This window comes from Leptonotus elevatus, chromosome 6 (genome assembly GCF_054856555.1).
Source record: "Leptonotus elevatus isolate MCC_2025b chromosome 6, RoL_Lele_1.0, whole genome shotgun sequence".
In the NCBI taxonomy this organism is placed as follows: domain Eukaryota; kingdom Metazoa; phylum Chordata; class Actinopteri; order Syngnathiformes; family Syngnathidae; genus Leptonotus; species Leptonotus elevatus.
The window spans coordinates 16,223,979-16,249,858 of record NC_141244.1 but is presented as its reverse complement, the minus strand read 5'-3'; the positions used below and the strand labels follow the sequence as shown (position 1 = coordinate 16,249,858).

At 41.7% G+C, this 25,880-nt stretch overlaps 1 protein-coding gene across 1 annotated transcript in view; it reads left to right on the top strand.

The window, feature by feature from the left end:
• LOC147172289 (uncharacterized) overlaps positions 1-24,879 on the top strand; it is a 50,338-nt gene extending 25,459 nt beyond the window's left edge. Inside the window, exons 2-4 of the mRNA XM_086077393.1 lie at positions 12,007-12,144; positions 18,784-18,914; positions 20,512-24,879. Coding sequence (XP_085933519.1) covers positions 12,007-12,144; positions 18,784-18,914; positions 20,512-24,001 — 3,759 coding nt within the window. The 3' untranslated portion in view covers positions 24,002-24,879. The remainder of the gene's footprint in view (positions 1-12,006; positions 12,145-18,783; positions 18,915-20,511) is intronic.
• Positions 24,880-25,880: the final 1,001 nt, after the last annotated feature.

Here is a 25,880-nt window from a genome sequence, read left to right as displayed (position 1 = left end):
ATGTTGGCCTTCTCACCACATTGGCGGTGTGTTACGGTCATGTAAATTCGCAAAAACAAAAAATGTCTGGTTGAATACAATCAAGTTTTCTCTCTTTGACTTTTTTTATTTTGAATAAACATGAAAAATTAAATAAAATCAAGTCAATGTAGCTGTTCAGTCAAATACACACGTAAGTTAAACATCTGTCTATCCACTTACAGTATATCGTTGCTGTTCTGTGTAAAACACTTATGTCTTTTTTTTTTAAAATGTTTTTTGGCGTTTCATCCCATCAAACAAAAAAAAAGACAAAAATGTTTTTTTACAGGACAGTGACGGTATGCAAGCAAAAGATGCAATATGTTGTATAAAATGTATATACAAAATGTATAACATTCACAACCAGACTCCAGTATCACCCCATTAACATCCATGAAATGATTCAATACAAATAAATGGTGAGTCCTGATGCTACATAACGCCATACAATAGACACATTGCAGTAATCTAGAAAGAAAAAAAACGAACATAAAAAGAAAAAAACGAGTCCCCAGAAAAGAGTTGTTACGTTCCATACATGATTTCTTCGCTGTACTGAACTCTGACGAATGCCATGTAAAAACCCCTGCGAATTGAAAATACTGTAACACCAAATCAAATATTCTTTCCAAATGTCTCAGATGCAAAGTTTGAGGATCAAATCTGAGGGAGGTGCACTTGGCTACAAAGGGCACAGTGTGCATTAGCAAATATAATCTGCTCATCATTTATTCATTCAGTTTGTTTCATGCATGCTGCTCAACCTCAAAGGTCAGCGAGAAGCACAATGTTTGTCTTTATGTCGGGCAAGAAACAACAAAACAGAAGAAGAGCATATGAGCAACATGGCTTGTGCGGCTGTTCTTCACTCTGACTGCAACTCGCGCCGTCGCAGTGGTGGGCTTTGCAGGCATTACAAGCCATTTTTCAAATGAATGACAAATTGAGACGAACTGCTGAGCGACATTCAGACTACATTTGTTGATCTGTGTCATAAAGAATCGTCACAGGGAGCACGTTGCTTTTCTCCATGTTTACGATTATTAAACACACGGCACGAAGAAGCGCTCCGGCTGGATTTATGCAAGAGGAGCCTTTATCACACTCGCCGAGCTTCAAATTATCATCGACTTTAACTCGGCTTCATCTTTCACCTCGAGCCGCTGAGCGGTGAGACACTGATGGAGGTGCAAATGTCTTTTTTTCCATCATTCTGTCGCTTTTTTTAGCTCGCAGTCACAACATTTACTTTTCTCCAGTTCTTTGCAATCAACTTGGCACATGAGACTGTTGACATGTTCTCAAAATACTTGGTGGCAAGGCGCCTCCATTACCAGCAAATGGCACTGTGCTTTTTACACCAGGTACCACCTAAAAAACATACGCAGCTCTCCAAGTACCTTCATGACCAGGCACATGCATAGATAGACCTCTTGAATTAACAATTTAGATTAAAAATAAATTAATAATGACATTTTTTGTTTTTTATGTGAGTCCAAAAAAGTGATGAAAGGAAAATGAAAAACGTTTTTAAAAATATCTAAAAATGTCCAATAAGTGACCATAAAATGTCCAAAAACAGTATATAGTGCGCAATTCTCGAAATTGATTCGATATGCGGCCTAATCGATTTTTAAACGTCAATTTTTTATGGGAATATTCAACAAAACGTCTTACTTAGGGTTAGGATTTACACATTAAGCATGGAAGAATGTTATATTAATGGAACATTAAGCCTTAATATTTTATTTCAGTGCTGTTCAGACATGAAACAGACTGCAACCCGTTTGTTAAATGCAGTGGCTCAGTTATAAGCCCGAATTTTCAGATAAATAAATACATTTTCAAACAAATCTTACAGTGTACATGTCCAAGTTTACTTATTAGTATTTTCTAAATTTGAGTTTTAAAAAAATCTTAATAATCTATTTATAGATTCGTATAGGGATTAATCGGTATCAAATCGAATCGTGACACGAATCGAATCGCCAGGTACTAGGCAATTCACACCCCTAACATATAAAAAAAAAAAATATATATATATATATATATATATATATATATATATATATATATATATATATATATATATATATATATATATATATATATTTAATTATAATTTTTTTTTTTAAACAAAGGCAGAAAAGAAAGACCAGGAAAGTCATTTAGTCCGCTTGTTTGTTCCGGACCACAAGCGGACTTAATTTTTTTCATTTGGTGCGGTTCATATTCAAACTGTGCTTTTTGCAAGTGGACTATATTGCATAATCACGTCGACCCGCGTGATGATCTGTGCTCCCATTGGACAAAAATGACGCATAAACGCATAACCAATCCTGGAAATGGAGGAAAACATGAAATTCCGACGTGCTGCACATGCATATTTGTGGCGTTATTAGATATTTGCGAGCGTCAACGGCAGGTCATTCAACGGCAGGTCATTCAACGGAGGTTCTGCGGTGATGTTTCTAATTTTGGAACGCGTCGTCGATTGAGTGCAGTAACCAGGGGAGCAGTTGCGCTTTGCATGCCCACCACAACATGCTGACAACACCGTGGCTAAACAGAATACGGATGATTAAGAATGAATCTAGCATAATATTTACTACCGGGCAAATATCCCCCCCCCCCACGATGCTTGGCTATGGTGGCTTGCTAAGGCCAAAAAGTCCTGCAGTTGGAGCGGCTCAGCCGTGGTTTGTATTCAGACTGCAAAGCGAACCGCACCGAGTGCGTTTAGAAGCGGACCGAGACCCCCTCAAAAAGTGGGTCTCGGTCCGCTCGTTTGGTCCGCACCAGGATTTGTTTGTGTGTATTCAGACCTTCTCAAAAAGGTCCAGAACAGCATGGGAAACGAACTCTGGATTGGACCAAACAGTGCAGGTCTGAATAGACCCTAAATCACTCGACATGATACTTTCTGCTTCCTCCACCTAGTTGAATCTTTACTGCTTCGTTTAACATTGTACAAATATCATGTTTGTCCTTGTGTACATGTTGAGACTGTACAGTATTTGTAAAGGACTGTAATGGTGTATTATGCAAACATGCAAAACAGTAGCAGACAGAAGCCCACAGACAAGACAAAGACATTGACTGGTAAGGGCATGAAGGTACTCACGCATCCGTCAAATAAATAACCGAGGGGGTTAGTGGCCATGAAGGCATAATAAAGGCAGTCAAGGGAGATGCATTAAGGTTGTAAATATCAGCTCATTATCGCTCTGCTGTCTCGTTTGGCACCGTGTGCGTGTGTGCGTGTGACTTTGTCTAACGGAGATCTTTAGGTCATTACAGTAGCAAACGTGTCATTAGTTCCATAGGGTAGAGAGAGAGAGAGAAAACAAAAACGGCATCAAACTTCCGCGTTCATAAACAAATGTGCGTCTGACAGAGACAGATACCAAATAGAAATAGATTAAGAGAGCAAACAAATTTGCCAGTGCAAACGGGATTGTTTCTATTCATTACAGCGTCCAGGCTCGGATGCTAATTATGGATTAAGATAATTAAACCCCTAATTGGGCTTGATAAACACTTATGAATCGCATGCTGAATTGCTATGACGAGGCCCAGACGCAATTAGGAATCATCAGAATTCAACAAACGTCATGTTGTCCGAGTTCATCTTTGTCACACTATTTGGCAGCGGCGCAGGAATATTCATTATTAGCTAGCATTTTGATTGCAACGGTATGGATCATATTTCAACTTGACTATCTTCAGTGTTTCCTTGGCGGGATGGAGTTCTCTGCACTTGGAGCGCTTATGGGCCGAGGCCAGGGTCGCGGCTCATGGCATCCTGAGCGGCCATATGTGGCTCCTGCTATTGCACTGGGGGCTCCATTCCAGTGTTGTGTGACCGCCGCCTGAGATCTGTTCCTGGTGCAGACAGCTCCTTAAGATGGTGTTTCCTCGCCTGGATGCTTGCATGGACACTCTGTACAAAGCCTTCGCTCATTATATCGATTGTGTGTCTGCGTCTGTGTCTGAATGGACAAATGACGGGAGGAGTTGAATTTATTCCGTGCGAAACACTTTGAGCTGCATATTATTGTTATTTTTGTAAGAGGAGTGCTTTATAAATAAAGTTTGATGAATAAACACAGACGTAACAAACAATTTTTGCAAGTACATTCGTATGTACATGCTAATAAATTCAAACGTACTTGTAGGCTAAATGTTACTTCTTATTTCCATAATACCACGAGGCATTGACTTGCGATTGCGCAAGTTTATAAATCATTGTACAGGATAGGCTACTATGCGCAAGTCAATACCCCGTAGCATTATGCCGATAAGATGTATAAAATGCCGACCTGAAATCATGCACTGTGGACAATGACAATAATAACGATTTAAAAAAAATGTACTCAATTTTAGAACATACTGGTATAACGTGTTCCTCACTTTTCGCAGGTGGTACGTTCCACACCCACCTGCGATAGGTGAATTTCCGCAAAGTAGAGGTCGTAAAAATAAACATATTTAAATACATGTAAATGCATTTGCAAATACATAATTAAAAATGTTCCATTGTATTTGCTTGAAATTCCACAAAACTTTCATTGAATAAAACAATGAAAATAAAAAACAATGAAAATAAAAAACATGGAGTCCCTGCCAAGCAATTACTAATGAATATGTTATGAGGTGGGCATTCCATCAATATTGACGGAAAGTCTGTCAATCCGTCAATGATGGCCGCCCCATTTTTTGACGGTTGACGGGAAACTTTGAAAAATTGACAAATTTAGCATTGACGGAGATGGGTTTTCGTCCATCAATGTAATTAGCAATGCGTCAATAAATTCGGCAATCCATCAATGACAATTCTGGTGACGGATTGACAAATGACAATTTGACGGAATATAGACGGATGCCCACTTTAAATGACATTGACGGACACTCATTTGCTACGCAATCGCTGAAAAACGGATTGACGGTTCATCTTAGAATGTTGATGGATTGACGATAATGGAAGGGGGTCCCGACCGTTGGTGACTGCCGAATGACGGGCGCTCTAAATTAATTGACGACAACACAGCAACCTTGGCTAAAATGTGTTGGATATCATTCAAGATCTTTACATTTATAGGCTTAACATATCAAACATGCACAGTAGGCTATGTATATATTAACTCATTCACTGCCATTGACGGCTATAGACGTCAAAAATTCATTTGAACTATTTATATTAGGTTAAAAATTTTTCCCACTTTTGTTAACAACAGTATGAAAACCTAGAAGAAAATGCATTGTACATTCATAACAGATATAAAATTTGTGATTAAGCTTGAGTTAACTAGTGAAGTCATGTGATTAATTACAATTTTAAAAAATTAATTAATCGCCTGATGCCCCTAATTAAAAAAAGAAAAAGAAAATAATAATAACAAATTAGGTGCGTCAGACGATTACATTTTTTTATTGCAATTAATCGCATGACTTCAATAGTTAACTCACGATTAATCACAAATTTCATATCTGTTATAAATGTACAAAAAAACAAATTCTAGGTTTTCATAATCTTGTTAACAAAAGTGGAAAAAAAATGTCTATAGCCGTCAATGGCAGTGAATGAGTTAATAAGTATCTCCACCCACTACACCTCTTTGTACCATAGTCAGGTGGGTGCTGACATGACACAGGGGGGCCCAAACCCCTAAGCACAATGAACCTAACATGCATGCTTTTGGAATAGCACCCACAGAAAATCCTCCACGTGTGTGGAGAGCATTCACACTTTCAGAGTGTCTCATTTGCAGTCAGCTTGTAAGTAACTTTGAAGTGTACCCAATGTGGTTCTTCAGGTGCTACTGTAAAGTATTTTCGTCACTGCTTGTATAATTAGTTGAACAATAAACAATAGCCACATTTATAGCTATATTCAAGAAAAAAACTCCATTAATGTATTCTGTTCTCAACCCAGTATTTTTTTTTTCTCAGTAGATGTTAATTTATTTGAAAAGAGAGAGAATCTGATACCACTTTTGTTGCTAGTGGACTTTTTTTTTTTTCTCCTCGCTTCCCAGATTGATTATGCATGCAGAGCTTTGTTTCGTCCTACTTTTTTTTTGTTTTGTTTTTTGCAAGTTTGGTTCAGAACATAATTCAGCCCCGATCGCAATTACAAACAAGTAAAATAGTGAGTAATGAATGCATCCCTGTAATTTCCGATTCACCACTGCTGCCAAAGTTCTTTGAAGATGCACAAATTGTCACTTAAAATATTATTCAGGCTACAATTTATTGATTTAAATTTGCACACACATTCACTCATCAACTTACGAATGAAAGGCAGCAGCAGAAGAATTTGAATGTATTTTTTTTTGTATTTGGAAATATTTTCAATGCTACTCGTATTTTTGAACAAAAAGCCACCGCATACACAAAAAGGTAATGAAGACGTATGAAGGTAGTGAAAAGGAGGATACATTCTCCACTGCACACTTTCAATCTGCTGCACAAACCGAGGTCTCTCTCGGGATCTTTTTCATGAATATATTGTATATCATTAGTTTGCAATACGCACATAGTCGAAAAAGCAGACAGGCCATGTGTAAAACACTTTAAGCGTGACTTTTTCTCGCCGCAACAGATTAAATTACATCCTTCCAGTTTTGCTTGATAAGCCCTCCCATTTGTGTCATGGCCGCAGCCGTAAGCAAACATGGCACTTCACACCCAAAGTGACGACGAGGGCCGCTAACGCATTCAGGCCCGTGGACATTAGTTGTGCGTTCTCCTCCTCGAATCAAGCTGACAGACGCGTGAGACGGCGTGCGCTGAAATGTTGTATTTGCATACGGCTGTTGGTGCGTGAAAGTAAAGGAGAACTCATGTTTAGGTTTACAAATTTAGCGCATCAAGTAGCGGCGTGGCAAGTTGTGACTTTCCGCGCTGCTTTTCTCGTCAACGTTCGACCGATTCCCCTCCAGGTAATTACACGACTGCGCTGGATTAGGTTGCGTGAACTCAAACGGGACGAATACACACACGCACTCCTCTCAATCTCATCACAGAGGCAGCACTCAGAGAAAGGCCGTTCTGGGTGATTGGATCATTTCCTGGTCATGGCTTTCGGTCTGCCAGAAAGATCGATAAAACACACACGCATACACACACACACAGGCACACACGAGCAGGATCAATGTATATTACTTACCTTTCTGCAGAGAATCCTGTCAGCCTGCTCACCCACTCTGACTCCATATTTGATATGGACAAAAGTATAGGGACGCCTTTTAGTCAAGCAGCCTTTTATTAGGCAAGAATTAATATTGATTATGTTAAACGTGAAAATGTCCTTCACCTGCCTCATCATAAGGCAGTTAATTAAAAGTTTTGTCTTGTACTACAATCATTTTATGGGGTTCAGATTTGGAGTTTGTCTTTTCATGACTGTCCCTGCTTAAATCCTGATAATCCCTAAGAAGGTTTTACGGTATTAATCCAGTGATTCATAACCACCGTGGCACATTAGTGTGTCATGAGAACTTAATTGGTTTGAAAATTATTGTTTATACACGAGATCTATGCCAACGACAACCGGAGCTAGTAAGTTGTCACATTGCGATTTTTTTTCTCCATCAGAAGGCGCAACTGGTCTCTTGAGGTCTCCCTGATGTTTTGGATTTGTTGGAATTTAGATGTTTCTGGGGTTGGTGAAGAACTCTGGTTGGTGGCCCGGTGGGTGGTGTCTGGTCGGTGCTGGATTTCACTTTCCTTTGTTTTCTTTGGTCCTTCCTCGGGTCTCCTGACGGCGGTGTTCGGTTTAGGTGAACAGTATGGGATTTTTTTAATAGGTTTTTGGTGAACTAACAATACACACACACACGCACATACACATACAAAAAAAAGAAGAGCAATGATGATGACATTACCGAATGAACAATACTGAGCACTTTTTAGAAGAAAAAAAAAAGAAGGCGCAACTAAAAAGTGGAATACTAGTTTTCTGTTGTGTACTGTCTGAGAAGAGAATAGTACATTGTGAGCTGAGTGCCAGTTATCTGTTTTGCACAAACAAAAGTAAAGTTTTACAACTTCATATATTTTTGAAACAGGCGTCGTACTCTATGTAACGCGTGACTTGATATCATTCCAGCAGACAGCGGGTATCATTTTAAAAGCTGCTGCCATTGTTTTCATTCTGTGTTAGCCTAGCGACCGGAAGCTAGCACGTAACCGTATCCCAAACGAGGAAGTAGCGAGTGCATTAAGTCATGAACCAATCCAGTTGAAGAAAAACTAGAACGCAACATTCATAAAGGTGTGCTCGATTGAGTCTCGTGGAGGAACTTGCACATAATCCCGAACTCACCTCCGTCAAAATCCACAACAGTCTGTGTGATAGACCCTCAAGTCCAATAGCCATCGAAATCTTGTAAGGAATCTTCCAGTAATGTCTTGCAAGCAAATACATTCGTCCATATAAGCGTACCTGCAGATTGAACAAGCCAGAAGAAAGTCATTTCATTCATCTTTTTTTTAAATTAAAATCACCTTCATATGCACATCAGGGATCATTAGTCTCAATGGTAATAATACAGTAATGTGGAGCTGTGATATAGACTGTCACCGTATGACCCGGCCTTGCTTCACAGAGAAAGGTGTGAGACCGGAGAAAAGGGCAAATGGGGGGCTATAAAAGGGGGGTAACGAGTATGGCAAGAGGATGGAGTTGGAAAAAGAAGTATAGAAAGAAGTGACAAGCTCAAATTAAATTCCCATCATGTCAGTGTAGAACAGAATTCAATAGTGTTTATTGGCAGACCCTAGCCTGGGGGAAATTACATTCTGAAGCGGAGCATGGAATGAATGCACACACACACACACACACACACACATATACCGTTTGGATACACAAACTCACATACATCTACTGTGCACAATCCTGCATATCTTCAGTCCAAAAGAGGAAGAAAAAAAAATCCAGTGGCAGATGTGAGCATGCCGACTACTGATGTATCCCCTGGAGTCCACGTGCCATTTGTGTCTGTCCTTGTTCTGCACACACATCTGTTGTGAGTTTGTTTCTCTGATTCTTTTCTTCACATAAAAACATCAACCGGGACATGCATGCATATTCAAACACAAGAGTCCAAGTGGTGCATTATGGATGATCCGTATTGCTGGTTTTTTTTTCCCCCTCCACGATTGTCATTTTCTCTGCAGATTTTACTTTGATGTAACTGAGGGCCTTCTTGCATTAGAAATAATAGTAATATTATTATTTTACACAAAAATACATTTTTGGCTCATGTTTGACATATTTTTTGACTCACACTGAATATGAGAAAAACAGAAATATGAGAAAATATAATTGTATGAAATTGTAAATAATTGTTAAAAAAAAAAAACTTTGTTCTTCACCCTCATTTCCTCTACTAAGTGCCTTGCTAAAGAGGCTTAGGGGAAAGTTGATAGACTGGCAAGCATGTCTCCAGGCATAGAACATCTCTGTGGTGTCCTCAAACGGAATGAGGAAAAGCGCAAGGTCTCGAAAACTTGCAAGCTCTGTGATGTTGTCGTAGAAGATTGGGAGATCATTCCGGTGGCAACCTGTGAAGCTCTTGTGAACTCCATCCCCAAGAGAGTTAAGGAAGTGCTGGAAAATAATGGGGGCTACAAACAATATAATGAATAACATATATATTTATTTATTTTTTTAAACAAAACTATAATTAAGACACTTTTTGGGCATTTTCACATAGGGGTGTACTCACTTTTGTGACCTGACAGTAGATTATTAAAATGATCTTTTGAAAATTCATCCCTTTTTGCCATCATCTAATGCCTCTAATTTGAATAATTTTAAAACACAACACGCCTTGACAAGAACAACCCGTTAGAGACAGAAGAAGAAGAAAAATACAACAACAAACCGATAACATTTCGTGTTGTTCAACACTCCAACATGACTAATGCTGCATTCGAGGATGGTCACAAGTCGGATATATCTGAGGTTTTTTTTCTCAGTTTCGACCTGAAACCGTTCGAGGCGAAAGTAAACAACCAAAATGGCGGATAGTGACAAATTGTTTTTTTATTTTGGTCCTCAAAACTCATTTTGACCTCCAGCAAACTTACCTTCTCGCAATTTTGCTTCATTTATTGTTTTTATCTTATTTCATAAGCATTCCATACAGTTCAGTAGTTCACCGTATAAATTCATGCGGCATACTGTCACGTACGTTGTGTTATGTGAAGTTATGTCGAATATTTATGAATGAAGAAAGCTATCTAGTTTTATACTTGAGTAAATTGTGTTTTATCATTCACGGTCTGTGTTTCCAAAGGGGTCGCCATTGTAGAGTGACGTCACTTGTAGTCCGTCGGTGAAGTCGGGCTACTTTTTTTCCCCGACTTTGCAAGTGGAATTTCCGAGTTCGAGAGGGCGTTCCCGAAAACACTTCCTGGTTTGAACTCGGAAAAGCTTTAAAAACTAAATTTTCCACTTGCTGTCAACCGAAGATGACGTCACGTATGCTGAGGAAATAGCTAACGACCAATCACGGCTAACCTGTCTTATTGGTTTGGTCAGCAAACGGAGTCATGTTTGTCTTAGTTTAAGAATTAATAAAAGTAAAATGAAAGTAGATGACATTACCAAAGCATTCATCCATTTTATACAGACATGTGTGTACTGCCCCCCTCCACACACACACACCCACACACTTTTCTTGTGCTCACCTGCTCCTGATTGTGCCACTCACCTGTACCTCGTTATCCCTGATTACCCCATGTATTTAAACTCGTATATTTCATTCTGGCTCACCTCCAGCTCATTGTACATTTTCCTAACATTTTAACATTCCTTGTTCTTGCCACTGGGTCCTTGTAAGCTTCGACCCTGTTTGATTATTGACCTTGTCTTTTACCGTTGCCCTGACGCGTACCAGCCCAGCCTGTTAATTAAACAGCATGTTTTTTGGAACTATTTTGCCTCTGGTCCTACCTCAACGTCCTGTTCTTGATATCTATAATGCTTATTCTCATTAGAGTTGCTATTTTAGCTGACTTTGGGCAAGAGCATTGCCTTTGTATGTTACATTAAATTCAGCTTGATTTAAAATTTAATGGTAAATTTATCCACTCCAAGATGGCCCTAATTTGACTCCAACCCTCAACTATTCATCATGAGGGTTCACTGGTGACTAGTGTTAATTTCGTTAATGAAACAAAAATATTTTCATCAACACATGTTTTTCGCCAGACGCTAACTAGATTAGACTAGATTTAAACCCTCATTAATAAACAGTAACTGGGAATAAATCAATGCATTTTCAGTGACTGATGAAGAAAATGTACTTCACTTAATAAAACCTGGACTAAAATCTATGGACATTTTAGTTCATGAACAAAGATGAGACAAAAATGATATGATTTTGTAAAATCCTGCCTGCTAACCTGTCACTGTGACGCTGTCATGTGACACAGTGACACACCCCCTTTCAAATCTGCAGCTAGCGAGTGCAACATGCACAAACACATTGGACACACAGGAGGTGGATTCTCTGTGAAAAGTAAAAAAAAAAAGTAAATTAAATCTTTAAAGTAACATTAATCCAACAGCTATAACGCTCCAACAATAATGTTAATCCGGCCGCTAACCAATGCTGGCTAACTTACTAGCTCGTAGCTACAGCAAAGTACTTTAATGGAACGCAAATTAACTGCTATATGCAGAGCACATGTCCGGGTTATTACGAGGCATGTCTCCGGGATGCAGATTTGCTGTAATGGTAAACGCTCTGCTCTAAGCCTTTATGTTATTGTCGCTTTATTGCCTCCCTCTCTCCATCCTCGCCTCCTATTGTCGTTCTCTCTTGTTCTATCTGACGTTTTGTGTGTGTGTGTGTGTGTGTGTGTGTGTGTGTGTGTGTGTGTGTGTGTGTGTGTGTGTGTGTGTGTGTGTGTGTGTGTGTGTGTGTGTGTGTGTGTGTGGGGGTGTGTGTGTGTGTGTGTGTTCCACAGGAGCGTGCCGAACGAGCGTTAGGCTGCTCAGTGGAGGATTTGAAGTCTCTTTTCTACTGCGAGCTGTGTGACAAGCAATACCTGCGCCACCAGGAGTTTGACAACCACATCAACTCGTACGACCACGCACACAAGCAGGTACATGACGAGATGCTGCCGTGCTTGTGCTGGAAAACACAAACGGGGCATTTCTGATGATCCCCCTGTTGTGGAATTATGCGTTGATGCGAATGCTTTCTTGAAAAGCGCTGCAATTCACCCTCACGCACTCTCATCAGATTTCATTTTCAATCAGGAGAAACTAATAAGAAAACGAGAGAGATGAGAAATAATGAAGGCCAATTAATATTTGATGTGAACAGGAGCAATAGACTGGTAGTTAGACACCAGCAGGAAGCGCATGGCCTTGGGATGACATCTTATGAGTTCTGATGCGAAGGAGTGATGACATCAGTGATGAAGAATGAGCCTCCAGGCAGAGATGTATATTGATGTGCATTAGAATGATGGCCATTTGCATTGGTGGAGGCGGGTCCAAACTGTGCCAATTCTGGGAAGACGCAGTGAGGGAACACGTTCAGTGCTTGTGGAAAACATTTGCAGATGCATTTGAGTTTATGTTACAAATTCGCAAATTTAAAAGTACCTATGAAGTATATATAGATAAATGCGCAGGGTCTTCTAGGAAGGAGGAAAAGTGGAAATGTGGGGATTTACGACTTGTTCAAGGACAATTTTAGCAATGCTTCTAAATAAATAAATCTAATGAAGTAATTTCTTCCACACTGAATCACTGCCACTCACTGTTGTATGTAACATACAAGATTATCCTATAAGATTATAATATAGTTCTAAGGTGTGTTGCGAATGGATTTTTCCCAGTAACGGTACGAAACTGGTCAGGACTTACAACCTCAAAAATTAAACATGTTCAATATTTACGACCAAAAATCGTCATGTGTATGGGGAAAGCCGACGACTCCCCCTAGTCATGAATCCGTGAACTATGATGTGGAACGGAATGTAGCCAATCAAAGAAGCGCCTCGACTGAGGAACGAGGAAATCGCTGAAAATAAAGACTAACTCGTCCTACCTAACCAAGCTGACAGAACTTTTTGTGTTCACCTTGGTTGCTCTGAGTTGTGCTCTGCCCCACTATCGTATGGTGTTTCACAGGGTTCCGTTTTAGGCCCCCTGCTGTTTTCATTGTATTTGCTGCCCTTGGGTTACATCTTAACAACACGTTGAATTTACATCCACTATGTGGGTAACTGTCAGGTCTATGTTTTAAGAAAAACCCTGGTGTGTGTACTGGGTCTATAAGACTTTTTCTATTTACATAAAAAGGCCTATTTCTTTCAAACATTCTATCTTTCTATCTATCTATCTATTCATCCATCCAGCCATCCATCCAGCCAGCCAGCCATCTATCCAATCCAATCCAATCCATCCATCTTAAGATAGCTAGCAATCCATCCAACTAGCTAGCTAGCTAGCTAGCTAGCCATCCATCTATCGAACTAGCTATCTAGTCATTCATCTATCTATACTGACGTGCATGTTTTTGGAATGTGGGACAAAGCCAGAGTACTGGAGCCAAGGATTGAACCCAGGACCTCAGGACTGTGAGGCAGATATTTAAACCACTAGGTTACTATGTTACCCATTTAATGCAGTGCACTAATCATATCACAATTTTAACTTGTAATAATTACCACAATGCATAATGTACAAATATAACACAAAACTAAAATGGTAATTACTGCTAACAAAAATAATTTAGAGCCAAATAACTCTAGTTGCCTTTTTTTTTTCATTTAACTTTCCCTTTTATATTTCCACTTGAAGAACAACTCCGGAGTACACACACACACACCAACACACACACCCCGACACACAGACACACACACCAATAAAAGAAAAACTATTAGTCATGACTCAAGTATGATTGCATTATTCCAGTTTGGACAAGATGAGGCCAACGGAGCGTTAAGAAAAGGCCCGGCAGCAGGTTCCCTCCTGTGCTCTGCTTTCATTCCCATTTCTATACACAAGCTGTACTTTGGACTAACAAGCTGAAAGTTCCGCTGTTAGCACACGCTCGTTCATCTTTGTGTTGTCATGCCAAGTGGTACAATAAACGTACAGACGCCCGAACGGCGCACAAGCAATCTCTTAACCGAGCCAACCCGCCTCCCGCATCCAGACGCCCACACCGGGCCATGAAATGAACATTAAATAAGACTGTCAACCGCACTGTCATTGTTCTTTGGAAATGAATCGAAGCAACTGCAGGCCAATGTTAATGCTTTGTTTTAGCCAGCGGCACGTATACAGGAAACAAGCTGCATGAGGCACTGAGCTGACAGTAGCCACTGGCGCTGGAAGAACACACACACACACGCGCGCGCGCGCGCGCGCGCGCAGCATGCATGCAAGAAGCCAGCAGATGAAATTCCAGCCGAAGACGACTTCCCTGCAGGAGTATTGGCTTTGGAGAACAGAAGCTGATTGCAACCCTTACCATCGATTCAGGGTTAAACATGTCTGCAAAGAGCCCTTCTCAGCGTTTACAGACGATGACCGAAATTGCTCCTTACAACGTAAATGCGTCTCATTTAAATAAAGAGCAATCAAGACATTTGCATGGACGCATCCTTCAAAAATAATGCGAGGCACCAAACAGCCCGAAGCTGCGCACATCGGAAGGAATATCGATTGGCGGGGATTTGAGCTTGACGGCAAGCGGCGAGACGGACACGCGAGGGGGGGCAAGATATCAGAGGCGTAAGACATAAGAGTCCTCTTTAAAGGGGGGAAGAGGGCACCTGTGATGTGATTGCCCACGCTAAATATAGCAACGGCATTCGTTTTTATGAGCAAACAATAACCTGGCAGTGTGATTGCTGCAGGAAGGAGCATCTTCGCATATTCCTCCTGGCTCTCATCATCACGGACAGCTCCGAGCACGCCAACTCTCATCTCATCCTGCGCCCGTCTTTCTTCTCTTGTCCGCTCTGGTTCATTATGTACGCTCCGCCATGCAAGGATATGTTTAATATGACTCACAGATCTGCCGTTAAAGACCCTCAAAACTTGACACAAGCCCTCAAATCAAACACACAGTATAATTGCGCTATGAACTGACTTTGCGTCCATAATTGAACATCTGAATATATTATTTTGATTGACACTGTGAGAGAGATATTGATCATCTCCACCCAAAATTGTTGGCTTGTTAGCGGGCCCAATGCTCAACTGACACAATCAATTTCCATCTTTGAGGGATGGCAAAACAACCCAAAGTAAATACGCAGGAAAAAAAATCCATCTACAAGTATTTTAGATCGTTGGATTTAGTAGACTTTTTCCATTACTTGAATCCCCACCGCCCCAGTATGCAAAGGATATAGAGATCTGTCCCAACAAAAATACCGAGGCCCAAAGTTGTTTTCACTTTTATGTGAGGAATTTATTTTCTATATTTGCTCTTTTTCAACCACTCCCAAAAATATAAAATGGAAATAATCCCGTCATCATTCATTCATCATGTTTTGTGCTATTTAATTCAGTGGTCAATAAAAAGTGATGCCCCACCACTGTAAATCACCTCAGATACCAAAATATTATTATAAAAAAATTAATTTAAAAAAAACTATGCAGAAGAAGGCTAAATAGTAGTTTTTGCAGCGTTTTAGTGCTTCAGACAATGCAGGGGCTTGAAAATGGCAGCGCTTCATTTCAAGTCATGGGCGGAGACAATGAAAACTATTGCTGCGAGCAGCTCTGAGGGGCCCTCGCAGTCTGGTCCACTTTGGGTTACACGCACATTGGGCTACTGGCACATTGAAAATTTTAATAATATACCCCCAAATCGGAAAACTACATCAGATTAAATGGAAAATTTAATGGAAATTTTAAAAGGAAATTAAAAATGGCGGACTTCCTATTAGGTTCATGGTATTGCTCCAAGATACTTTTTTGTAGGTCTTGATCTATTAAATATGGCTCCCAATTTTTATAGACCTACGTGAAACACAAAACCGGGCTGCTTCATTCATTGTAGGAGGTGCTAGTGAGCCTCCCCACCCCCCCCCCAAAAAAAATTCTGAAATATATCCATCCACGTTTTATATGTTTTCATGAATGATAAGGCCATCAAAATTTGCATCATTTTTCTTCTGTCGCCACGGCAACAGTTGATGAAATAAAAAGCTTTGTGTTTACTTTTCATTTTGAACATCTTAAAAGTTTCAACACAATTAAATAAAATCTGCAGGTCTTAAAAATTAGGCCTCTATAAAAGCCTAACAAATGGGGGGGGGGGGGCACCACCCACCCACCATTTTACGTATGTCATATTCAAAGAACCAGGAAGTAGCCTGTTAACGAACAAATTATTTTGCGGTATATAGGTAAAAAAAAAATTATACAGCGCTTGCATTTGGTCTTATTAGCTGGATGTAGTGGTACCTAATGTTGATCCTGGCATGTGTATAAATAAGCCACGCAACCCACAGGTGCTTCCTAGTGTCCTCGGTGAGATGATAGTGGGATGTTAAGCATCAAATGATAATGTAAAAAGACAAGCGCTTGTGCGAGACTCAGCACAGATTAACCTGACATCTGTCATCTCTTGCGTTAGATCTAGGTGTGAAAGAGTGCGAGTGTATAAATAGATCCAATGTCTGAGGGGCTAATGTGATGTGCGTTCATGCAAGCGTGTGTCATACATTCTGGATAATAGGTGGGAATAAGTAACCGTAATCGTTATATTGAGAGATATGCTGCCGAACAAATGCAATAACATGTCACGTAAACACCCAATTGTGACGGTAAAAGCCAAGATTTATGTGTGTTTGGAAGTGTGCAACAAAGAGATCCGGGGGACAATGCCGCAGCTATTCCCCAACTCCCGAGTCCCTCCTTAGCCCTTCGATGCAGACGAGCAGACAAAGACAGGTGCGCGAACATGCACATGCACATACCTGCCAAGTGTGGATAAAGGAAGGATTACAGTCTGTCAGAAAAGAAAATCTAAAAAAAAATGTGGCAAGAATCCTTGAGAGAATCTGCACAACTAGAGTGAAAGACACATTTCACCGTCATAAACGGGTGTAAACAAAGCACAGCTAATTGTTATTTGTCACAGCACTGTGAAGTCGTCATAGAGTGGGCCTTGAACGCATCGCGGTTGCTCTAAATGGACTCAATCTCAATGTCTGTTTTAATGCATATAGGTTCACTTGTACAATAGTTGACACAAAGTCTGTCAATGATGTTGCTGCTAACAGACGTAAATACGTGGCGGCCATGTTGGCAGGGGCGGCGTTCTCACCAAAGGCAATACAAAGCGTGGACATTAGTTTAGCGTAAGCATAGCCAAGCAGCTCAAAAGGGGCGTGTCATATTTCACTAGCCATATCCATGACTGTTGTTGACTCAGGCGCTTGTGCACGTTTTTCAAACATGCTATGTAATGTTGGTACATGATACAGTGTTTTTTTGTCAAGTCCTACTCTATTGAGTCGAAAAAAAGGAAAACGCGCTAATCTTGTGGCCGTTGAAAGCGCCCAGCTGTATGCGCCCCGAACACCAACAACACTTTCAAGCTTTTATTTTTTTTATATTTACAATAATTTTGTACTGTATTAGGCATTTTTAGGCCACCAGAAAATGTACAAAACAATAATTGTATACTGTATTGGGTGTTATATACTTATTTATATATTTTGTGCTTCTATTTAACAGACAATCGGCTTAAACGGATGGCCCCTTTCACTATTAACTATTACTGTTAAATGGGGATTCCATTGTGTTATCATATAACATAAATGTTGGTCAGTCTCCATTGGAATCAATGGAAATATGTACAAATAAATTACAATTTAGGTAAGTACACTGAAATTTTGGGGCACTGTATTGGAAAAAAAAACATTTTGTTTTGTCACAATCACACTAAATTTGACAATGTTAAAATGATTACTCAATTAATTAATTGGCTTGATTCAATCAATTCATTGAATAACAACATCCCCCAAAATAATATTGCCAAAAGATTGAGAGCAGTGACGTGCAAAGGTGGGGGCCAATGGCCCCCGAGCATCACCCGAAGGGGGGGCAAAGAACCCCCCAACCCTCATCACCCTGTCGATGGAAACATTTCCTTGGCCAGCAAAGTGTTTTTAGTCGATCAATAAACAAGACGCATATCAACCAGAAAAATATTCCATCCGCCCTCCCCCGTCGACAGTCATTTAAGGGGCATAAAGTTCCTCAGACACCGCATGAATGTCAACAGCAATTGGCAAAATCGTCCTTATTTCTTGATTATTTTTTTTTAATCTATAGATCATGTTTATAACGCACTACTGTCATGATCGTTTAACCAATATGACAAAAAAATCAATGCATTATTTCAATTGCAAATTCCCCCTTTAATTTATCTCATGGTTATTCCCAGAATGTCAAGACAACGCCCCAAAATAGATGCCAGTAGATCAAAAGTCCAAACTGTTAAACAGTCATAAAAACCAGACGATTACGTCATATATGTCACTCTTGGTGCCCAAAAGATGCAGCGCCATCATTAAGGTATGTCACTCATTCATCTCAACTGTGCCCCGTAATCGAGAATTCACCCATTTATTTGCTCTCAAGCTTGGCATTGAAGGCTGAATAGAGTTAATTGGCCACATGTTTTGAAGAGAAACATGCAAATGCTAAGCGCAATGAATGCCTCCCTCAACTCCTTCCTTTATGTGTGTTTACTGCAGAGACTGAAAGAACTCAAGCAGAGGGAGTTTGCTCGCAACGTGGCCTCAAAGTCATGGAAGGACCAACGCAAGCAGGAGAAAGCTCTCCGACGCCTGCACCAGCGAGCACAGCTGCAGCAGGAGCGCCAGCGGTCAGTGTGTCTTGCTGTTTGAGGCCCTGTGTGTGTGTGCGTGCGTGTATGTGTAAAATAAGATCAGGACTCCACAGAGGTGCGTCACATCTATTCAATGTTTCTAAGATTTGATGGATGCATCCACAGATGTGGGAGCACTCAGTTGCCCCCTATGGGCCACAGGTGAGGTAAATGTAACATGAGGATACTGGCTTTCTCACAAAGGTGTTTTAGGGCCACATTGAAATGAAATTGAAATAAAGTGAATAAAGTAATACAGGGGGAAAATGTTAACGTATGTATTTGCAGGAAAAATAATATGCAATATAGAATGTATCTTTACAATGTCCTCAGTTCACAGAATAGCTTCATTTGACATATTTTGTATTATATATCAATCTATTTAATAGTTATCATTTATTTGTGAGGGGAAATGATGGGTCAAAAAACAAAAACATAAAAAAAAATAAAAATAAGCCAAAATGGCTTCAAAAGGGACTTAACAAACTTTGTGGGTTATTAAATTAATTTGACCCAGCCTTTTGGACTCATAACTAATGTTTCGTTCATTTTTTACCAAATTCAATTGGATTATTCAATAAACCCAAAAAGTTGGGTCAAATGAATGGCCCACAAAACAACCCCCCAAAACTGGGTTGCTTGGTATGTCATTAATTTAATTTGACCTCACTTTTTGGGTTAATTATCCATCTATCCATTTTCGTAACCGGTTATTCCTCACAATAGTCGTGGGGAGTGCTGGAGCCTATCCCAGCTGGCTTCGGCCAGTAGGTGGGGTACACGGGGAGAACATACAGACTCCACACAAAGCTCGGACTTGATCTTGCGTCCTAAGCACTGGGAGGCGAACATGCTAACGGGTTAATTAAATAACCCAATTTAAACAAAAGCACAAGGTGACACAAATAATTGGGTTGCTTTGTGAGTTATTTATTAGATTTGACCCAGTGTTTTGGTTAAAAAACTCAAAAAAAAGCTGGGGTTAAATCACTCAAAAAATTTGGATGGTTAATTTTTGATCTAATTCAATTGGGTTAGTCAATGAATCCAAAAAGTTGGGTCAAATGAATTACCCACAAAACAACCATAAAATTGGGTTGCTTTGTGGGCTATTAATTTATTTGACCCAACTTCTTGGGTTAAATAACTCAAAAAGTTGGGTTGGGGCCATTTTGACACAAATTGTTTTATTTTTGACCTAACAGTTTATAGACTTCAGATTTCATACGGCTCAATCACAACTGCCACACAGGCCTATGGGGGAAAAAAAGTCCTATGTCAGTCAAGCCGACAAAACAGTTTGAGTGGCAAACCTGGGGCTAAAAATAGAAGTGTGATCTGAATAATAATAAACTAAACAATTCATAACTCTGTGTTAACCATAAAATATAGTCAGAGAAAGACAAAAGACTTAATAGCTGCTTAATCGTTGTAATTTTATGAGAAAAACAATAACAATATAATCTTGTCTTTTTTTTTGGCACATGAACAAAATTTGATAATCAAATTTACTTGTAATCAGTGAGTTATATGTTCTTCCGAAGTGACTGAATGCAAACAAACTGAATATGTTGTTTATTAACTGTCATTCCAGTGGCCAAGGAAGGACTTTTGAGCTACGGAGTGCTGTCAGGCTTGTCAGCCAACAGCAAAACAAAGGCACGGAGCACAAAGCCTGCAGCCCTGTGGACAAATTTGAAGCTTTCAAACACACACACAGGCCCCCAGCCAAACACGGCGGTACATCTCCACTGAGCCACCAGCGAGAAAATCCATCCCGGCCTCCCTCCCAAACACCACTGGCCACGCCGGTCGAGTCCCCGCTAATCACTCATCCAGAGTCCGATAAAGGTCCTCCTGCAGTGAATCAGCAACCGCATGTGGGCTGCCAGCTGCCTCTGCAGGGGCGGGGGAGAGCTGGAGGCAGGCGTGGGGTGTCCTTCTGTTTCTCGCGCAGGGGGCCGCGGCTGGAGCCCTCCGCCTCGGTTTTCTCTGACCAGGAGGAGGAGGAGAGAGAGAGGCGGGAACAAATGAGAGAACGGATTAAGGGGATTTTGGAAGACATTGAAAGGGAAATTGAGGGTGTTGGTCAAAGCAATACAGGAGGAAATTGCACAGAGGATGCTGAAATGAGGGAGACTGTGAAAGATAATCAAAGCAGTGATTTAGCAGGCTCAACGCCATCAAATCCAGATAACTGGACAGACCTAAAGCAGGCATCAGGAGCAGGTGTCATGCATGTTTTGCGTAAAGATGGTTCCACCTGTGTTCCGTGGCCTGTCAGTTTGCTGAAGTTCACCAAGTGTGAGCCATGCATCTCTTATAGCTGCAACCCAAACTGCACAAAGCAAGCCCAAACAGCAGAACAGCATGCACAGGATCAGCTATGTGATCTCCTGGATGAATCGAATCCTTGCGAGCCAGCTATTCTTACACCAGACACTCATTACTGTTTACAAAAAGAGACGAGTCTCGCGCACGAGCCGAAAAAAGCCGAGGAGAATGTCAAGGCGGAAGCACACCTGTTTGTCGAGAACAAAAACCTTTCATCGTCAGGGGGAGGATCAGAAGGTTCGTCACGCATGCTAAGTATAGAGCATCGTGTGAGGACGCCCTCCTTTCCATTTGACCCCACTCCTAGTGACAGCTCTGACACAAACCCCCGAACTCCTCCAGGAGACAGATTAGCAGGCACAGGGGGGATCGAGGAGAGAGCCATCTCAGCCCTAAGCTGTAAATTAGAATCTGTCACCAAGCTTGGCACACGCAGGACATGCATCAGCCTGCCCAGGTGTGAGAGCGAGAGTGAGAGAACGTGCGAGCGTGCCAGCAATCCTGACCCGCGAGGCGGTATCTCAAGCAGAACGAATAAACACAGCACAAAGAAGCCCAAGCTGGCAAAGAGAAAGAGGGGGGAAAAGCGAAAGGCCGCGAACAGGCGCCAATCAGTAAGGTGCAAAGTGAGGAGTGTCGTCTCGGCAGTCTCAAATGTGAGCGCCAGAGAAGAGACTGGAGACAGTTGGGGAGATAAAAAGGGACAACGGGAGATGGAGACAAGAGGGAGAGTGTGGAGATCTGGGAGCAGCTGTCTCCCAGGGAGACCTGAGGCCCAGCCAGTCTCTGTTAGGAAGAGGAGGCCTCACAGGAGCCAATGCTTGGCATCCCAGTCCTCGCTAGAGCAGGGGGAACGCTGCCGCGCCTTCTCCCAGTTTGCCAGATGCTCGCCTGACACAGAAGGGGGGCCATTCCCCCGGAGATCTCGCTGCTCCTTACACTCTTTCTCACCGGGGTGTAACACAAAGCTGTTTTGGGAATCGGGTCACCATAGCAACCCCAGGGGTTTCATTGACTGCAGTTACCCTGACAACAGCTGTCGTGGCAGCCCGGCGAGAAAGAGAAAACTCCTCCATGGGGACAGGAGATTCGTTCGCAGAAGTAGTTTAAGGTGCTATGAGGAGACAGAAAGAGGGAAGCAGATAAGTTCCAAAGACCGAGGTTTGTTCTCAGACCAGTGGGAGTGTATTGGGGAGAATGGGAGGCTGAATTCTGGATGGAGATGCAGAAACAAGGCTTTAGGGCGGGAGTGGGGACGCAGGTCCAGCCGGAGTCCAAGCATCAAGGAAATGACAAGCAGGAGAACAAGCATGGAAGATGTGGATTGGGACAAGTGGACATTGGGAAGCAGTGACAGCTGGGAAGACAGGGGGACACGCAGGTCCACCTCAGGCTCCAGAACTGGCCTTGAGAGCAGGTGGAGCCCCAGCTTTGCGTGGGGGTCTGCAGGGACAGGACGCTCAAACTTTCGGTATGTGTCTAGCCCTGAATGGTGGACAAGTAGGCGAACGTACAGTCCGGCTAGGGAGTTGAACACAAACGAGTCCAGCAGAAGTCACAGCCCACGCTCCGGCAGCCCGTGCAGCAGCGTGTCTGAACTCAGCTGGGAGTGGAGCAAGAGCAGCACCTGCTCAGGTATGACATGCAGGAGGCTCCCATCCCAGCCAAACACGCAAAGTGACTTCACATCTCTTTCACCCGACCTAACCTTCAACGCTGGAGAATCTTCAGACCCGAATGACAGCAACACGTCTCAGCCTGAAAGGACCAAGTCACTGTCAGACTGTGACCAGGAACCTCCTGTTCCTACGACCACAGACAAAAGCATCCCATGCCAAAGTGAACCCGTACCACAAAAACCAATCCGGACGTTGCAGCTCCCCCTCATAGGGAAGCTCCCTGCCATCCAGAAAAAAGCAAGACGGAGGAAAGAACAGTTGGAAAGGATTAAGAAGGAGGGTGGTGATGTCGAGGGGAGTCAGAAATTGGACAGTGCGCCTCCTTCAGTTTTGGCAAACCAAAGCAGTACACCAAAACTGTGTGCAGTGGCGATTCGGACTGATGACAAGACCGCAGGTGCAGGGTCAACTCAGCCAATCAGCTTTAGCGCAGAGGAGATGGGCAAGTATCGGCTCCTGCAGGAACAGGCCAGAGAGCACATGCAGAAAGTTCTGGAACAAGGTGAAGAGAGCACAGATACGCCCATGGAGATAAATGTCACAATCACACAGACGGAGGAGTGCGGGACTCCAGAGGAGGCGTATATGCCTGCGCCCTCACTCAAGCCAGGTCACAACTTCCAAGAAAGAGTACTACCCATGAACCCACCAGAGAATTTCACACATCCTTTGGCTTTGGGTGTCCCCAACCTCCCTCCCCTCGCGCTGACCCCCCCTTTGGCCAACCTCCACCATTTAATTTTACAGCACCCAGCCTTCTCCCCAGTCCATTCCCCCGCCTCACGGCCCTCTCATGACATCCACCCAGCTCAGCTCGCTCACTCCCTCACCCACCCCCACCCGAGCCTACCTCATTACCTTCACCCTTCTCCCGTCCCCCTCTCGTCCCTCTTCCCCTCCATCCTCCTTGCTCACCACCCTTTCTTCCCTCCTCCGCCTCCTCCCCCGGTGTCCGCCTTCCATCCAAACCCTCTCACGCCTCTTTCCGCGCTCGCCCTGCGGCCTCCCAACAATCTGCGGCCTTTCATGGACACGGTATGGCCAGTGAGGTTCCAACAGAAGGCCTTGTAACAGTCGCTGAGCTGCTGCCATGTTTGTTAATTGTCCGTGGCAAGAGAGAGCGCCCTACTGGAAAGGTTTTGCACCTGTGCTGGTATCGAATCAATTCAAGCTCCTCTCCACACACACAGCGAAGCCCCCTATTGATTGTTTTTCAATTGAAAATGTGTTTCTCCATTAATCCCCCGCCGGGCGGCGGCCGACAGTGGGACAACTGACTTTGATCATTTGCTTTCTCGATCATTCAAGTTTATAATAAAGGGGAAAAGGTGCACCTGCTATTCAAAGACAAGCTGGGCTTGTGTCATGCTTCCTCTTTGTATGTGGCCCGCTACCTTTTGAAGTGTAGCCTTCATGCCCCTGACAAAGAGGCAAGCGGAAATAACATTGCTTCTTTTGCCTTGGCTCCATTTCACACAAGTGGTCCAACGTATGACTTTGAACAATCAGAAATGAAGTAGCACAAGCACTACCCTAACTTGGCATGTTAGAATTTAGCAGGGTTATGTCCTGCGTTGTGGTAAATATTTGGGGGAGGTACCTGAAAATGTTTCTCTTTTTTTTTTTTTTTGAGAATTAATCCTGGTATTTGGAACTGTTCAGAACCCCCTCCCCCAACAACTTCGATACAATAATCTAAGTACTCAATTCTTGTAAGGAAACATTGCACTATAGCTGCACTGTGTATGAACAGCTAGATTTCAGTAAGAGTCACCTGTAATTCTTTGTTTTGTCTATATATTTTTTGTATTTTGTAAATATTCCAACAGACCTTGTGTTGACACCATAAGTCATGACAAACAACAAGATAAAAGCCCATCCATAGTTCACTGTCTACTTCAAGACACCATATGTCACATTTCTCTACCCAAATGTATTTATGAAAGTTGGTGTGGCAGCAGTCTGATCTGTGCTAAATTAAAATGCATCTTTAAAAAAACAACAACATTGCTTCCATGTTTGTTTTGTGATGATGATGAGTATAAGGTCCAATAGTGCCACACTGTTGTTATGTGTCGGATTCCTCAGGGAATCAACTGTCACTGAGTTTATTTATACAATACTTCAGCAAGTACTGTAAAGTTGGTTTTATTTAGCTCATGCTGCATTTGGAAAGATGTGACGAAAAGGGGGAAATACAATCGATATTGAGTAGCAGTTAGTTCAAAGTGTGCAAATACTGCTTTTAATAAGGTAATACTTATTTTTGATTGACACTGCCAGAGAGGTATTAACTAAACAATAGGTTTCTGGTACATGAATGGAACAAAGTTTTAAAAATAGTCAGCACATGTCAGTAGTGTTATTAATAATAACACAGTTTCATACAGCACTTATATTATGATCTCATGACAGGGGAATATCTTAAAATGAAGAATTCCTGTGGAAATTTTGACTACTGCTGACTCTTGCAAGTCTGAAAGCTGCATTTGCAAAGACATCATTGCCCTGTAGAACTATTTGAACATCTGGGGTCATTGAAAGCCTTTCAGAGTTCTGATTATAAATCGCTACAAAGTATAAAATAAATCTTAATTTGGGGGGTTTCATTTTGAAATAGTTTTGGAGTAGGTATGAGCCGAACAGTTTGAAGTTGGAACAGTTTAAAAAGTCCCCCAAAAAATTCAATTAGAAGTAAATCCCCATAAATTTTTAATTTGTGGCTTTTAGTTTGTTTTATTTTTTATGAAAAAGTGTGGGAATTGGAGGGGGAGGGGCACAAATTCCATTTTGGGCTTCTATTTTGAAAAAAATTCAATTTGAATGAGCTGAACAGATGAAACTTGGAATGGTGCAATTCAGTCAAAAGGTATGGAAATTAGAATGAATTTTTGGGATAGGAATAAATTGAATACTTTAAAATTGTAATGGTTTCAATCATAGATCAGTC